Source organism: Hordeum vulgare, chromosome 5H, assembly GCF_904849725.1.
Source record: "Hordeum vulgare subsp. vulgare chromosome 5H, MorexV3_pseudomolecules_assembly, whole genome shotgun sequence".
NCBI lineage: Eukaryota > Viridiplantae > Streptophyta > Magnoliopsida > Poales > Poaceae > Hordeum > Hordeum vulgare.
Genome location: NC_058522.1, coordinates 316,025,849 through 316,044,076, shown reverse-complemented (window position 1 = coordinate 316,044,076; position 18,228 = coordinate 316,025,849). Strand labels below are relative to the sequence as shown.

The following is an 18,228-nucleotide window of genomic DNA, read 5'->3' as shown; positions in this document are numbered from 1 at the left end:
CTTTTGTTGCCGTAGCAAGAAGAATTTTAGGAGCCGTTGCCGGGGAGGTATTGCTATATTCTCTGAGTCACTTGGGATTTATATCTGTTGATCACTATGAAGAATCTGAAGGATCCGAAAACCAAAGTCTTTCCCTCAACTACGAGGGGAGGTAAGGAACTGCCATCTAGCTCTACACTTGATTCACCTTCAGTTGTGAGTAAGTTTGCGACATCACCTCCCGCTAGAAATCTTGATATGTCGCATGTGCTTGATGATGCTTATGATGCTACTGCTAGAGATGCTATGCCTGATACTGCTAGAGATGTTATGCTTGATACTACTAGAGATGCTATGCCTGATACTGCTATCCATGATGCTATGCTTGATACTACTTTGCCTGATACTTCTAGAGATGCTATGCCTGATACTGCTAGAGATGCTATGCCTCATGATGCTATACTTGATACTACTTTGCCTGATGATGCTAGAGATGCTATTTTGCCTGATGATGCTATGCTTGATACTGCTAGAGTTACTACTTTGCCTGATATACCACTAGGGGTATTCCTTGATGCTCATATTGCTAGAGTTACTGCCAATGCTCGTGATGCTTCTAAAACTGCCGATACTATTGAGATAGAACCTGCTTTTGCTCCTGCTAGATCTAGCTCTCCTAGATATGAATTGCGTGATATACCTGAGGGTTACGTTATGGAGGGAGAGATAGCTGAGGATTTTCTTGCATGTAAGGATGCCTATGACGCTGAGAAATTACTTCTCAAGTGGAAGGAAAAATCTCTGAAAGCTAGGATGAAATACGACCCGAAGTTTGCCACTTCACCTATCTTTATCACCAATAAGGATTATGAATTCTTTGTCGATCCTGAGATAATCTCTCTAGTCGAATATGATACTTTCCACGGTTATGAGTCTGAGACGTTCGTAGCCCATCTTACCAAACTACACGATATAGCCACCCTTTTTACTAGTGAGGAGAAGATCCGCCACTACTATATCCTTAAGTTGTTTCCTTTCTCTCTAAAGGATGATGCAAAGCCTGGTTCGCTCCTCTTGCTCCTGGATGTGTGAGTAGTCCCCAGGATATGGTCTATTACTTCTGTGAGAAATATTTCTTGCCCATAAGAAGCAAGCTGCCTTGCAGGAAATATACAACTTTGCTCAACTCAAAGGAGAGAGTCTCCCACAAGCTTGGGGGAGGCTCGTCCAGCTACAAAATGATTTGCCTGATCACCCTCTTAAGAAGAACGAGATACTTGATATCTTCTATAACGGACTTACCGATGCTTCTAGAGACCATCCAGATAGTTGTGCCGGTTGTGTTTTTAGGGAACGAACTGTAGAACAAGGTGAGACTCTACTGAATAACATCTTGATCAACGATAACGCTTGGACTATTCTCGGACCACGTCCTAAGCCAACTCCTAAGAAAAGAGGTATTCTATTCCTCAATCCCGAAGATATGCAAGAAGCCAAGAAATCTATGCAAGAGAAAGGCATTAGATCCGAAGATGTCAAAAATCTGCCACCTATCGAAGAGATCCATGGTCTCGATAACCCGATACAGGTAGTGGAAGTAAATTCTCTCTCTAGGTTTGATGAGAGTGATATTCCTTTTGATAAACCTGCTAGCCTATGCTTTGATGAATTTGACAACTTTGTTGCCAAACAATAGAGTTTCAATGATTATGTTAGCAGACATTTGGAACAAAGTACTCGTATGCTTAGTCATTTAAGTGCTTGTGTAGACAGAAATGTCAATGATCTGAAGCTCCTGAGTAAACATGCCTTTATGATTACTACTCAGGTAGAACAAGTACTTAAAGCTCAGAATGACCTGCTCAATGAATTAAATGACAACTCTGTCAGAGTCATTACTAGAGGAGGCAAAATGACTCAGGAACCTTTGTATCCTGAAGGTCATCCTAAGAGAATTGATCAAGATTCTCAAGGAATTAATGCAGATGCACCCAGTCATCTTGAGGAGAAGAAGAAGGATGATAGAAACCTGCATGTTAGTTCACCAAATACTATCACATCTGAAGAACCAAATGATATTTCTGCGTCTGATGCAGAAACGCAATCTGGTGATGAACATGAACCTGGTGACAATATGGACAGCGATGTTCATAATAATGCTCAACCTAGCAATGATAAGGATGTGGAGATTGAACCTACGGTTAATCCTGATAACCCACAACCTAAGAGATACGATAGGAATGACTTCACTGCTAGGAAGCATGGTAAAGAAAGAGAGACATGAGTTCAGAGACCTATGCCCTTTCCTCCTAAGCCATCCAAGAAAAAGGATGATGAGGATTTTGAGAGCTTTATTGAAATGATAAGACCCGTCTTTCTGCAGATGCGGTTAGTTGATATGATCAAAATGTCTCCATATGCCATGTACATGAAAGATATCGTGACCAATAAATGGAAGATACCAGATCTTGAGATCTCTACCATGCTTGCCAATTACACTTTCAAAGGTGGAACTCCTAAGAAACTTGGTGATCCCGGAGTGCCCACTACACCTTGCTCCATTAAAGGAAACTACGTAAGAACTGCCTTATGTGACCTTGGAGCCAGAGTTAGTGTTATGCCTCTCTCTCTTTATCGTAGACTTGAACTAGATAAGTTGACACCTACTGAAATCTCTGTGCAAATGGCCGACAAATCAACTGCTTTCCCTGTCGGCATTTGCGAGGATGTGCCTGTTGTGGTTGCTAACGTTACTATCTTCACGGACTTTGTTATCCTGGATATTCCCGAGGATGATGCCATGGCTGTCATCCTCGGAAGACCCTTTTTAAACACTTCAGGGGCTGTTATAGATTGCAACAAAGGCAATGTCACTTTTCATGTCAACGGTAATGAGCATACCGTGCACTTTCCGAAGAAACGATACCAAGTACATTGCATCAATGCTATCGAAAAAACTTCATCGATTCTTATTGGGAGCTTTGAATGCCCTATTCCTCGTGTCAAGATGAAGTATGAATTGCTTGTTGGGGAGATACATATCCCCATTGAGGTGACTTAGTGGCTATTCGGAAATTCTCCGTTCTCTCTTGCGATTCGAGAAAGTTTTGACATAAGGATTTGATCAACCCCATTGATGGATTTCTTTCGATGACCATGGAATGGATGAATCAAAGAGTCACATACCTCTCTTTTAAAGCTTTAACTTTCTTTTGGTTAGAAGAAAAATGATAAATTTAGTTTAGTTTTCCCTGTTTTCTCTTTTAGCGTCTCGGAGAAAAATACCTCGAAAATAAAAGTTCTCCGATGGTCCTGAAAATCTAGTATGATTTTTTCTGGAATATTTGAAAAATACTAGGACAGAGAGCTGGCCTGGGGGCCACCCTAGTGGGCCACAAGCCCTGTCACCGCGGGCCACCCCTGGCCGCGGGGAGCAAGCTTTTGGGGCCCACATGGGCCCCCTCCACTCACTCCAGCTCCCATCCTCTTCTTCTTCATCCAGAAAAAATTGTTTCACAGCTCAAACCCGTGTTCTTGCTCATTTGGCTGTGATTTTCGATCTCCTTGCTCAAAGCATCATTCTCCGAACCGTTTTGGGGAAATTGCTCCTTGGTAAGTGACTCCTCCATTGGTCCATTAGTTTTTCTCTAGTGCTTTATCCTTCGCGTATTCTTGCTACCTTGGTGACCCTGTTCTTGAGCTTGAAATGTTGATTTTAGCTGGTCCCAAGTAGTTTTAGCATGTGATACGGTCTCTAGGCACTAGTTGGAGTAGTTGCTACAAGGTGTGGTTGGTCTTTATTCACTTTTCTCTTGAACTTCAAAATTTCAGCAAAGATTAATTTTGTTCAGGAGGAAGTTTCATGGTGGTTCCTCAAGTAAGAAGGGTCCCCGTCTTTCTTTTCAGGAGCCCGGTCCTTATCAACCAAGGGACGCACCGGTACAACCATGTGAATGGCCTTCCAATGAGTTCATGATCGAAGCAGGCTTCAAGGATGAGTTTGATACACTTGTCCGCAATGCCGGGTTAGAAGAATTCCTCTCAGATAAATGTGAACAGTATGCTATGCTCACTGCCTCTTTCGTGCGTAGATTTAAATTTTCAGTTGGTCGTGACTCATCCATACTATTTGATCTGTATGATAAATCCGATGCCATGGATTTGGGGGATTTCAATAGGATTTGCAAAATACCCGATGGGGGTAATCTTAAAGATCCTGCTAAATCTTCGGTTAGAGATTTTTTTCTCTAGTATATCTGTTGGAGAAACTAGAGACGTCATGCAAGCTACCATAGAAAGCATTCATTTCCCTGCCTTGCACTACTTTGCCCTCTTTATAGGTAGATGCATTAACGGTAACGTTGAACATTGTCACCTGTGCGCATCCGACCTTACTATCCTTAAGAGCGCAGTTACTGGTGACAAAATCTTCAACATGGGAGCTATTATAGCAAGGAGGCTGAATAAAAACGCTATTGAGGGAAATTTATTTGGCGGCATCTATGCCACTCGCATTGCAAATTTTCTTGGAGTACCCATCCGCGCAGGAGATCCCCCGCTCCATACAACTTTCCTTGACCGCGTCGCTTTGACATGCTACCAGTTTCTTGAGAGGGATGATGAATCCCTCCTATACAGATTGATATTTAACAGGCAGCGTGTCTTCCATATTACCCTTCCTGCTCCTGCTTTCTTTGACTTTCAGGTAAAACGGGGATACTACATAACCATAGGAGAGGCACATGAGTAAGAGACGGAGGCGACGACTGCTCGTCTTCGTGAGGCAGCTATTCAGGCAGTGGCTGCAGCGCTCCTGTATAACCCCGATTATGATTTTGGGTTTCGCGAGGACCGTTCCTGGGAGTAGACCAAGCTAGGCCAAAAGCCTAAGCTTGGGGGAGTACGTGTTCTCCCCGACCTTACATTCATGCTTATGCTTTTACTTTGTTCGTCGGTGTTCACACTTTGCCACTGTATTATCCATGCTAGTTTATTTTCGTTTTCTTGTTTTCTTGCTTTGTGTCCTTTTGAGAAAACCCAAAAAGATTTTACTTTCTTCTTTTGCTTGTTGGGAGCTCTCCCGTGTAAATAGTTTTCCTTTTTTTCTTTGGGTCAAGGTAGAAGATATTGGTTACAATGTTTAGTGGCTCTTGCATGCATACCTGTTTAGCTTTCAAAGAGCCATATTACTTTGTCTTCTCCTTTGTGTTTGCTTGCAGATTTCAGCTTAGTCCAATGCACGAGCACACTTATTATTGTTCACATCGTTCGATCGTGCAAGTGAAAGGCAATAATGATGATGTATGATGAAGTCACTGAGACTGAAAAAGCTGGTATGAACTCTATCTATTTTGTTTTTGTAAATATGACTAGCTTGTCATCCCAGATTCAGCTTTGTTGTGAGAGAACCATGTTTGCAATGACAACTTAGAGATCATAGTTTCTGATGCCACGCTTATTTAGCTAGGAGCTTATAATGGTTTGTCTTGAATGCCAACATAGATTTGGAAATGACTATGATGTAGTATGATAGGATGGTATTCTCCTTTGAATGATTCAAGTGGTTTGACTTGGCGCATGTTCATGCATGTTGTTGAAACAAAATCAACATAGCCTCTATGATGTTCGTGTTCATGGTGATTTATATCCTGTTCATTCTTGCATTCCATGTTAGTCAAACTTATTGCATTCTGATGACTGTTGTCGCTCTCTAGTTTGTCGCTTCCCAGTCTTTTGCTAGCCTTCACTTGTACTAAGCGGGAATACTGCTTGTGCATCCACTTCCATAAACCCAAAAGTTTTTCCATGAGTGTCCACCATACCTACCAATTTGGGGTATTTACCTGCCGTTCCAAGTAAATTTGCATGTGCCATTCTCTAAACCTTCAAGAAATAATCTGTTTTGCGTGCCCGAACCACTCATGTGGTGACAGGGGGCTATTGATGTCTTCCATGTTAGGCGTGTTATCCTCGACATGTGTTTATTCACTGTCATTCACGAGAAAGGGGCCGGTAATTGGAATACCCAGTTCCACGCTTAAATCGAAAACATAACTGTAAAACAAGACTCCCCCTGGATTGATGTTAGTATGGACGGTACCCGAGGATTCGGCTAGCCATGGAGTGTGATTGATTGGTGGTGGGGGAGTTAAAACTTTACTTTTCTGTTTGGGAACCGCCTATAGCATGAGTAGCGTGGAAGATATTGAGAACTTTTGGTCATTGCATTGACAATGAAAGCATGCCACCCAAAATTATTATCTCTGTTTTCAAAGCTTGAGCTTTGACACCTCTGCAAATCAATGCTTCCCTCTGCGAAGGGCGTGTCTATTTATTTTCCTGTTAAGTCATCCTCTTCTTATATAAGCACCAATTAGAGAGCACCTCTGTCATTTTTATGCTTTGCTTTTGATTGATATTGAGTATGACTATGACTGGATCTTCGTTGCTATGAATTACAATGTTTAGTCAGCCCTCGATCTTTGAAAGTGCTCTGCATTTATGTTTTGCGGTCTCAGAAAGAGCTAGTGAGATACCACCTATTCATATTGCTTCATGCTTGTTTTGATTGAATTGTTGGTATCTGAAACTCATTATTATTTGCTCGCTAGCTGATTATGCCATTGATATTAGTTTACCGTGAGACCTTTGTGTCACTTGCTTATGTGGTTAACTTGTGACCTTGCTGAAATTCTGGTTATGAGTTAGATATTAGTTGCAACAACAAGATCAAACAGAGTTTGTCAAAGTTTTTCTTTCTCTCTTAGTTTGTCAACTAAGTTGCTTGAGGACAAGCAAGGTTTTAAGCTTGGGGGAGTTTGATACGTCTCCATCGTATCTACTTTTCCAAACTCTTTTGCCCTTGCTTTGGACTCTAATTTGCATGATTTGAATGGAACTAACCCGGACTGACGCTGTTTTCAGCAGAATTGCCATGGTGTTTGTTTTTGTGCAGAAATGAAAGTTCTCAGAACGTCCTGAAAATTTATGAACAATTTTTCTAGAAAATTTGAAAAATACCTGCGCAAAGATCCACCAGAGGGGTTGGGCCAGTGGGCCACAAGCCCTGTTGCCGCGGCCACCCCCCTAGCCGTGGCAACCAAGCTTGTGGGGCCCACGTGGCTCTGCAGCCCCAAATCTCAGCTCTATAAATTCACTTTCGCCCAGAAAAAAATCAGGAGAGAAGATTTCGTCGCGTTTGCGATACGGAGGCGCCGCCACATCCTGTTCTTCATCTGGAGGACAGATCTGGAGTCCGTTTTGGGCTCCGGAGAGGGGAAATCGTCGCCATCGTCATCATCAACCTTCTTCCCTCTCCAATTCCTTGAAGCTCTTCATCGTTCGTGAGTAATCTATTCGTAGGCTCGCTGGGCAGTGATGAGTAGGATGAGATCTATCATGTAATCGAGTTAGTTTGACGGGGATTGATCCCTAGTATCCACTATGTTCTGAGATTGATGTTGCTACTACTTTGCCATGCTTAATGCTTGTCACCAGGGCCCGAGTGCTATGATTTCAGATCTGAAATTATTATGTTGTCACCAATATATGTGTGTTTTAGATCCGATCTTGCAAGTTGTAGTTACCTACTATGTGTTATGACCCCGCAACCCCGGAGTGACAATAACCGGAACCACTCCCGGTGATGATCATAGTTTGAGGAGTTCATGTGTTCACCAAGTGCTAATGCGTTGTTCCGTTTCTTTATTAAAAGGAGAAGCTTAATATCCTGTAGTATCCTTTTGGACCCCGCTACCACGGGAGGGATGGACAATAGATGTCATGCAAGTTCTTTTCCCTAAGGACGTATGACTACACACGGAATGCATGCCTACATCACATTGATGAACGGGAGCTAGCCACATATCTCTCCGTGTTATAACTGCTGCATGATGAATATCTTCCAAACGAATCACCGATCCATTGCCTACGAGTTTGTCCCACTTCTGCTGTTACTTGTTTTGCTGTGCTGCTGTTACTACTGTCGCTTGCTACTGTTGCTACCTGCTACTGCTGTTACTACTGTCGCTTACTACTGTTGGTACTTGCTACTGCTGTCACTACTGTTGTTCCTTGCCACTCCTGTTACTCGTTACACTGCTGCTACCTGCTACAATTCTGGTTCGCTTGGCGTTGACGGGAAAACACAATTTCCGTCAACGGGAAACTTCTGGCACCATTGATACGATAGTTAGGAATATTCTGCCGTCAACATATCGTTTCTGACACCGTTGTTATCATATTACTTTGCTGCTGATACTTTGCTTACAGATACTAATCTTTCAGCTGTGGTTGAATCTGATACATTCAGCTGTTAATACTCGAGAGTATCCTCTAACCTCCTACGTGGCGAATCAACAAATTTGGGTCGAATACTCTACCCTCGAAAACTGCCGCGAACCCACGCGCTGGTGGGCCATCAACAACGTTCTTCTAGTTTCGTTGCCGGGGAGTGCTAGCAGCATTCCTCTGGTGCCGTTGCAGGGGAAGGTCTGTTGACACAGAAGCACCGCCCTATGATTATTTGTTTGTCGCATTCATCATCGCATCATATGCATTGCACCGGCACTCTGTTGCCACCAGTTTTCAAAACCTACATCCGTTAGTAGTTGCCGGTTCTCTCCGTTTTCTTCATTGACCGTTTTCAGCCCGACAACACACGCTCGCACCCACGGGATCGATAAATTATTGCTTTTAAATGTGTCGGACAAATATTCTCGGATTGGGTTGAAAGTTGGAGTGCAGACTTATTATAGTGTAGGTAGGTTGCCTGCCAAATTTCATCGCAATCAGAGTTCGTTTGATAACCGTACCATTTATTATATAGCGGCACTATAGCCGGTTTAATTGTCGGACGTTCGGTGTTTAAAAACTCTACCACAGGCCGCACCATTTCCCTTTCATCCCTACATATCCCAACTACCTAGCCCATTAGACCTATCTTGCCACTTCCTCCGTTCGTGGTCATCGGATCGCGATCGGACGGACGAGGTCCATCCCACCATAGACCAAACCCTATATAATAACCACCCCATGGAGAGACCTCTATCACTCCACTAGGGTTTCCCCTAGCAATTTTTGCAGCCACCCCCTAGAAAACCCCACTTGCAAGTCCACACCTCCAAATCCCGCAGCCCTAGCTTCTCCAGCCATTTTTAGCCATCAGATTCTGATCCGAAAGCTTATATTAGCCCAATTCCCCACCTACCGGACATGTCCGTTGCTAACTTGGACATGCTCGGATGTCCAGAGCCTCCCGCAACCATGGATGAGCCCGAGCTCCACCGTGCAGCGGCTCCCGCAGCACTCGTTCCCATCGTCCCACGCCGTTGGGACACCGGCCGTTGCCGGAGCAGCCTCGCCGGCCTGCCCTTCTCCAGCACCGTGCAACCGCAGCCATGGAGCTTCGCGCAGGCCCCGATCCGCGCCGCTGTTTTACCGTCTCCGGCCGCCATCCGCCGCAATCGCCCTGCCCAGATCCGGGCAGGCTGCGCTCGGATCCACCGCACCCTCGCCAGATCCGTCGTCGCCCAGCCCCAGCCGCACCGCCCTACGCCTTCGCGCCGCCTACTGTCGCCATTGCCCCTTCCTCGAGCGGAGGACGGTTGGAGGCGCTCGATCCCTCCCAACACTGACCGAGCGAGCGAGGTGCTCGCGTGCAGAGCGCCAGATACGGCCCAGCTGCTCTACTGCGCACTCCAGGCCCAGAGCCCGCACCGCCGACCTACCTGGCACATCAGGCCCAGGTCCGGCCTCCTCCACCAACCGCCAGGCCGGCCTACCTCCTTCCCCACGAGTCGGCCCATGAGCCCGAGGTAAGCACCCCTGAGCCCACTATCCCCCGCCCCAGGCAACGTTTAGCTATTTGGCGCCCATGTCATGTTGGCCCAGTTGAGCCAGATTCGGCCCATACTTTTATTATTATTCTGGCGAATTTATTAATTATAAAAATTGTATTGATTTTCAAATGCCCGTAAGTTTTAATCCGTGCGTCGGATCGCGACGAGTTATATACGTAAAGTGATTAGAATTTCGCGTAGATTAAGATTTTCCAACTCCCATGCATATTGAAAACTGTTAGATGTGCTGTTTGCATCGGTTTGCGTGTCGACGTGATAGAAACGGTTTAGGTCATGGTTAATTAACCGTAGCTCCGTTGGAGATGAGTCATATAAGTAAATGGACTGGAACGACGAGTAGAATCACGTGAACCACTTTGATTTGCCGTCTAACAAACAAAAATGTGGTTAGGACAAATCTGGATAAAATTAGAATGTAATGCGCGGGGTTATTCCGGAGATGCTATATGTTGTTTCCGGCCTGATTTAAAATGCCTAGTTAGGTAGTTTATTTGTGCTTCACCCATTGCCATGTTAACAATATTTTAATATAGACGTGTACCTAAATGGTAGTGAACTAAATAATTAAATGTTGAATTCCGTCAATGTGAAACTCGTTGCATATTGAGCTTCACTTAATGTGTAGTGTTTGACTGTGTGAATTACCATGCCATGCCTTGCATATTTGAAACTGATCATGCATCATGTTAGGGTGTGCATCATGTCATGCATGTATTGTGGTGAATATCGTGTGCTGATTCTTTTTTCTGGTTTGCTTCATCTCGATAGAGTTGCGCAAGCGTGTCGGCATGTGAGGAACCGTTCGACTACGTCGGCTCGTCTACTTCACGGAGTCGTTCTTCTTCCAAGAGGGATCTCAGGCAAGATGATCATTTCCCTAGATACCATTACTATCATTGTCATGCTAGTTGTTTTGTTTCTATCGGTATGTCTCGCTGCCTACCACATGTTAAATATCAGCCACCCAACATTGGCACGAAAACCTTCAACCTTCTACAACCTAGCAAACCACTGATTGGCTATGTTACCACTTGCTTAACCATCGGATAGTGTTGCTAGTTGCAGGTGTAGTTGCTTCCATGTGCAAACATGAGTTCCTTGTTATATCACCATATTATTGCTAATTAATTTAATGCACCTATATACTTGGTAAAAGGTGGAAGGCTCAGACTTTCTAGCCTCGTGTTTTGTTCCACCTTTGCCGCCTTAGTTTCGGCTACCGTTGTTATGTTCCATAAATGAGCGCTCCTAACATGCTTGGGGTTATTATGGGGACCCCCTAGATTGTCGTTTTTGGATAAAAACTCGTCTGGCAAGGCCCAACATTGGTACTATACTTGCCCAACATAATAATTCCGTTAATATTGAAAACATAGGATGTCATGAACCCGAGGAGTAATTCAACATAATAAAGGGAGGGCTAGTGCTGATGGTGCTAGTCAAAATCAGAGCCACTTGCGGGGCCACCCGAGGCAACTCAGGGTATGTCTATCTGGCCACCATACGTAGTGCTCATCCACCGTGTCCTGAGAACGAGATACGCGGCTCCTATCGGGATCGTCGACACGCCGGGCGGCCTTGCTGGAATTGTTTTACCTTTCTCGAGCGTCTTGTGCGTGGGATTCCGAGGATGCTTTGGGTTATCTCGAGGTTGAGGTATTCCAATAGGAACCCGTGGAGCTCACGGGTTTCCCCTGATCGAGGTCATTCCGGCGCAGCGTGTGGTAATTTGTGATGGACTAGTCAAAGCACCCAGCAGGGTTAAATCTTTCAGAAAGCCGTGCCCGCCGTTATGTCGCAACTTGGAAACTTTGTTTAACATCCGGTTCTAGATAACTTGAAGTAATATTAATCAAAATATGCCAATTGAGTGCGTAACCGTCACTGTCTCTTTCGTGAGCTCCTTCTCCGATTGAGGACACGGTGGGGTTATGTCTGACATAAGTAGGTGTTCAGGATCATTCATTTGATCATCAATAGTTCACGTCCGCTATGCGTAGATCATCCCTGTGTTTTATTCTTATACTCGTAAGTTAGCCACCTCAATAAATGCTTAGTCGCTTGCTGCAGCCTCACCACTTAACCACACCTCGCCCATTAAGCTTTGCTAGTCTTGATACCTTCGGAAATGAGATTGCTGAGTCCCTGTGGCTCACAGATTACTACAACACCAGTTGCAGGTACAGGTAAAGAGTTACATTGACGCGAGCGCGTTGATTGTTCATTTGGAGTTTCTTGTTCTTCTTCTTTGATCTAGGATGGGTTCCAGGCTGGCAGCATGGGATAGCAAGGATGGACGTTGTTCTTTTATCGTTTGTTTTCTTCCATAGTCGGACCGTGCTCTTCATCATGATGATTGTATGTATTGTACTGTATGACTCTGATGTAGCTTATGGCGAGTGTAAGCCAACTCTGTATACTCATCTTTTCAGTACATGTACTTGTAACGATATCCATTCTTGCGAAACAACGAGATGCGTTTCTATCCCTGTCGAGGCCCTCGTGCCAAAATAAGGATAGGACCGCATCTTGGGCGTTACACCTGTAGAGTACCTTTATAGTCACCCAGTTATGTTTTGACGTTTGATACATACAAGGCATTCCTCCGGTGTTAGTGAGTTGCATGATCTCATGGTCGTACGAACAGATACTTTACATGGATAAGGCAGTAGCAATAAACTGACACGATCAAATGCTATGCTTTTGGTTGGGTCTTGTCCATCACATCATTCTCCTAATGATGTGATCCCGTTATCAAATGTCAACTCATGTCTATGGCTAGGAAACCTTAGCCATCTTTGATCAACGAGTTAGTCTAGTAGAGGCTCACTAGGGACACAGTGTTGTTTATGTATCTACACATGTATTTGATTTTCCGATCAGTACAATTATAGCATGGATAATAAACGACTATCATGAACAAGGAAATATGATAATAACTAATTTATTATTGCCACTGGGGCATATTTCCAACAGTCTCCCACTTGCACTAGAGTCAATAATCTATTTCACATCACCATGTGATTAACATCCAATAAGTTCTTGGGTTTGATCATGTTTTACTTGTGAGAGATGTTTCGGTCAACGGGTGTGCAACATTCAGATTCGTGTGTACTTTAAAAATCTCCATGTCATACTGTAGATGTTGCTACCACGCTCCACTTGTAACTATTCCAAATGACTGCTGCACTATATGAATCTGGTTTGCTACTCGGAATTATCCGGATTGGTGCCAAAGCTTGCATCGACATAACCCTTTATGATGAACTCTTTTATCACCTCCATAATCGAGAAACATTTCCTTAGTCCTCAAGTTCCTAAGGATAATTTTGACCGTTGTCCAGTGATCCACTCCTCGATCACTCTTTTACCCCTTAACAGACTCATGGCAACGCACACACCAGGTGTTGTACAGAACATGGCATACTATAGAGCCTACGGCTAAGGCGTAGGGGGCGACCTTCGGCCTTTCTCTTACTTCTGCCGTGGTCGGGCTTTGAGTCTTACTCAAACTCACACCTTGAAATATAGGCAATAACTCCTTCTTTGAATGATCCATTTGAACTCCTTCAAAATCTTGTCAATGTATGTATTCATTGAAAGTTTTATCAAGCTTCTTGATCTATATCTATAGATCTTGATGAAAGATGTTTAAGTAGCTTAATCTAGGTTTTCCTTTGAAAAACTCCTTTCAAACAACCCTTATGCTTTCCAAAAATTCTACATCATTTCTGATCAACAATATGTCAACCACACATACTTATCAAAAATTCTATAGTGCTCCCACTCACTTTCTTGTAAATACAAGTTTCTTCATAAACCCTCTATGAACCAAAAGCTTTGATCATTCATCAAAGCTATGATTCCAACTCTGAGATGCTTGCACGAGTCCATAAATGGATCATTGGAGATCACATGCATTTTAGCATCCTTAGGATCAACAAAACCTTTTAGGTGTATCACATACAATCTTCCCTCAAGGAAACTGTTAAGGAAACAATGTTTTGACATCCATGTGGAGATTTCCTAATCGAAAAATGCAACAACTGCTAACATAATTCCAATGAACTATAGCATCGCTATGGGTGAGAAAATCTCATCATAGTCAACTTCTTGAACTTGTCGGAAACCTCTTTGTGACAAGTTGAGATTTTTAAAAGCTGGCATTTACCATCATCGTCTGTCTTCCTTTTGAAGATCCATTTGTACTTAATAGCCTTAGGACCATCAAGTAGTTCTTTGAAAGTCCAAACTTAAATTTCATACATGGATCCTTTCTCAGATTTTATGTCCTTCAGCCATTTGTCGGAATCAAGTCCCACCATCGCTTCTCCATAGCTCGTAGGTACATTGTTGTCTAATAACATGACCTCCAAGACAGGATTACCGTACCACTCTAGAGAAGTATGTGTCCTTCTCGACCTACAAGGTTGGTAGTAACTTGATCTGAAGCTTCATGATCACCATCATTAGCTTCCTATTCAATTGGTGTAGGCGCCACATGAACATCTTCCCGAGCCCTGCTACTCTCTAGTTGAAGTGACGGTTCAATAACTTCATCAAGTTCCACCATCCTCCTACTCAATTATTTCGAGAGAAACTCTTTCTCAAAAAATGACCCGTTCTTAGCAACAAAACACTTTGCCTTCGGATTTGAGATAGGAGGTATACGCACCTGTTTCCTTTGGGTATCCCATGAAGATGAATGCTTTGGGTTCGAGCTTATCAGCCTAAAGCCTTTTGACATAAGCATCGCATCCCCAAACTTTAAGAAATGATAGCTTAGGTTTCTTGGCAAACTATAGTTCATATAGTGTCATCTCAACGGAATTATATGGTGCCCTATTTAAAGTGAATGTGGTTGTCTCTAATGCATAACCCCAGAACGATAGAGGCATATCGCTGAGAGACATCATAGTTCGCACCATATCCAATAGGGCACGACTACGATGTTCAAACACACCATCACACTATGGTGTTCGAGGTGCCATGAGTTGTGAAACAATTTCCACATTGTCTTAAATGTATGCCAAACTCGTAACTCATATATTCACCTCTATGATCACATCATAGACATTTCTGTTCGAAATATGCCCTAGAGGCAATAATAAAATGGTTATTATCATATTTCCTTGTTCATGATAATCGTCTATTGTTCATGCTATAATTGTATTAATAAGAAACAGTAATACATGTGTGAATAAGTAGATCACAATGTGTCCCTAGCAAGCCTCTAGTTGGCTAGCTCGTTAGTCAATAGATGATCATGGTTTCCTGGTCATGGGCATTGGATGTCATTGATAACGGGATCACATCATTGGGAGAATGATGTCACGGACAAGACCCAATCCTAAGCGTAGCACTGGTCGTATTGTTCGTATGCTAAAGCTTTTCTAATGACAAGTGTCTTTTCCTTCAACCATGAGACTGTGCAACTCCCGGATACTGTAGGAGTGCTTTGGGTGTATCAAACGTCACAACGTAACTGGGTGACTATAAAGGTGCACTACGGGTACCTCCGAAAGTGTCTGTTGGGTTGGTACGAATCGAGATCGGGATTTGTCACTCCGTGTGACGGAGAGGTATCTTTGGGCCCACTCAGGAGAACATCATCATGAGCTTAACGTGACTAAGGAGTTAGTCACATGATGACGTTCTACGGAACGAGTAAAGAGACTTACCGATAACGAGATTGAACAAGGTATAGGTATACCAACGATCGAATCTCGGGCAAGTTCTATACCGACAGACAAAGGGAATTGTATACGAGATTGATTGAATCCTTGAGATCGTGGTTCATCCAATGAGATAATCCTGGAGCAAGTGGGAGCCACCATGGGTATCCAGACCCCGCTGATGGTTATTGTCCGCAGAGGTGTCTCGGTCATGTCTGTATGTCTCCCGAACCCGTAGGGTCTACACACTTAAGGTTTGATGACGCTAGGGTTATAGGGAATTGTTATAAGAGGTTACCGAAAGTTGTTCAGAGTCCTGGATGAGATCCCAGACGTCACAAGGAGATCCGAAATGGTCTGGAGGTAAAGATTGATATATACTACAGATGGTTTTGGACATCGGAAGTGTTTCGCGCGTCGCCGGTAACGTACCGGGACCACCGGGACCACCGGGACCACCGGAAGTGGCCCCGGGGGTCCATCGGGAGGGGCCACCAGCCCCAAGAGGTAGCATGCGCCAAAACAGGGAGGGCAACCAGCCCAAAGTGGGCTGGTGCGCCTCCCACCAGGAGGCCCAAGGCGCAGGAGGCGAGAGGGGGGGGGACCCTAGGCGCTGGTGGGCCTAAGGCCCACCTAGGGGTGCACCACCCCTCCCCCTTGCCCTGGCCGCCGCACCTCCCATCTGGGGGGCTGCCGCACCACCTAGGGTGGGAACCATAGGGGTGGCACCCCTCCCCTCCTCCTATATATAATGGGGGTTTCGGGGGCTGTTTTGCACACAGTTTTCGATCTCCCTCGGCACAGCCCTGCCTCCCTTCTTCCTCCTCTCCCACGTTGCTTGGCGAAGCCATGCCGGGAGACCTCGTCTCTCCATCGACACCATGCCGTCGTGCTGCCGGAGATCTTCCCCAACCTCTCCCTCCTCCTTGCTGGATCAAGGTGCGGGAGACATCACCGGGCTGCACGTGTCTTCAACGCGGAGGTGCCGTGGTTCGGCACTAGATCGGAATCACACCGCGATCTGAATCGCCTCGAGTACGACTCCATCAACCGCGTTCTAGTAACACTTCCGCTTAGCGATCTTCAAAGGTATGAAGATGCACTCACCCCTCTCTCGTTGCTGGTCTCTCCATAGGAAGATCTGAATATGCGTAGGAAATTTTTTGAATTTATGCTACGTTTCTCAACGGTGGCATCCGAGCTAGGTTTTCTATGCGTAGATTCTATGCACGAGTAGAACACAAAAGGTTGTGGGCGATGATTTTTCAATTGCTTGCCGCTACTAGTCTTATTATTTTCCGGAGGTATTGTGGGATGAAGCGGCCCGGACCGACCTTACACGTACGCTTACGTGAGACTGGTTCCACCGACAGACATGCACACCGTGCATAAAGGTGGCTAGCGGATGTGTGTCTCTCCCACTCTAGTCGGATTGGATTTGATGAAAAGGGTCCTTACGAAGGGTAAATAGCTTTGGTATATCATCGTTGTGGCTGTCACGTAGGTAAGAAGGCGTTCTTGCTAGAAACCCAAATCAGCCACGTAAAACTTAGAGGACGTCTAACTTGTTTTTGCAAGGTTTGACATGTGATGTGATATGGCCAAAGTTGTGATGTTGCATGTATGATGTATGATATGATCATGTTATTGTAATAGGTTTCACGACTTGCATGTCGATGAGTATGACAACCGGCAGGAGCCATAGGAGTTGTCTTAATTTATTGTATGAGATGCAACGCCATGTGCTTACTACTTTTACTTCATTGCTAACGGTTAGCTATAGTAGTAGTGATAGTAGTAGTTGGCGTGATGACTTCACGGAGACACGATGATGGAGATCATGGTGTCACGCCGGTGACAATGATGATCATGCGATGCCTGAAGATGGAGATCGAAAGAGCAAAGATGATAATGGCCATATGATGTCACTATATGATTGCATTGTGATGTTTATCGTGTTTTTCATCTTATTGCTTAGAATGGCGGTAGCATAATAAGATGATCCCTCTTAAAATTTCGAGAACGTATTCCCCTAAGTGTGCACCGTTGCGAAGGATCGTTGTCTCGAAGCACCACGTGATGATCGGGTGTGATAGATTCTAACATTCGCATACAACGGGGGTAAGCCAGATTTACAGACGCGAAACACCTAGGTTGACTCGACGAGCTTAACATGTACAGACATGACCTCGAATACAAGAGACCGAATGGTCGAACATGAGTCGTATGGTTGAATACGATCAACATGAAGTTGCTCACCATGGTGACTAGTCCGTCTCACGTGATGATCGGACATGGGTTAGTCAACATGGATCATGTATCACTTAGATGACTAGAGGGATGTCGATTTAAGTGGGAGTTCATACTTAATTTGATTAAATGAACTTAATTGTCATGAACTTAGTCTAAAAGTTTTCTTTATAAATATTGTAGATGGCGAACGTCAACCTCAATTTCAACGCATTCCCAGAGAAAAACAAGCTGAAAGATGATGGTAGCAACTATGCGTACTGGGTTCGCAACTTGAAGCTCATCCTTGAAGCAGCTAAAAAGGCTTATCTCCTTGATGTGCCGGTAGGTGACCCTCCCACTCCCACAGCAGCCCAGGACATTCTGAACGTCTGGCAAACGCGGAGTGATGACTACTCTCTGGTTAGGTGTGGCATGTTATACAGTTTAGAAACGGGGCTCCAAAGGCGTTTTGAGCAACACGG

The 18,228-nt window shown here is 44.4% G+C and overlaps 1 protein-coding gene across 1 annotated transcript; it reads left to right on the top strand.

The window, feature by feature from the left end:
* Positions 1 to 9,018: 9,018 nt before the first annotated feature.
* Positions 9,019 to 11,225, top strand: LOC123396655. Its single transcript, XM_045091527.1, has 3 exons — positions 9,019 to 9,794; positions 10,608 to 10,649; positions 11,216 to 11,225. The coding sequence occupies exons 1-3, from the start codon at positions 9,193 to 9,195 to the stop codon at positions 11,223 to 11,225; spliced, it is 654 nt and encodes a 217-aa protein (XP_044947462.1). The 5' UTR covers positions 9,019 to 9,192.
* Positions 11,226 to 18,228: the final 7,003 nt, after the last annotated feature.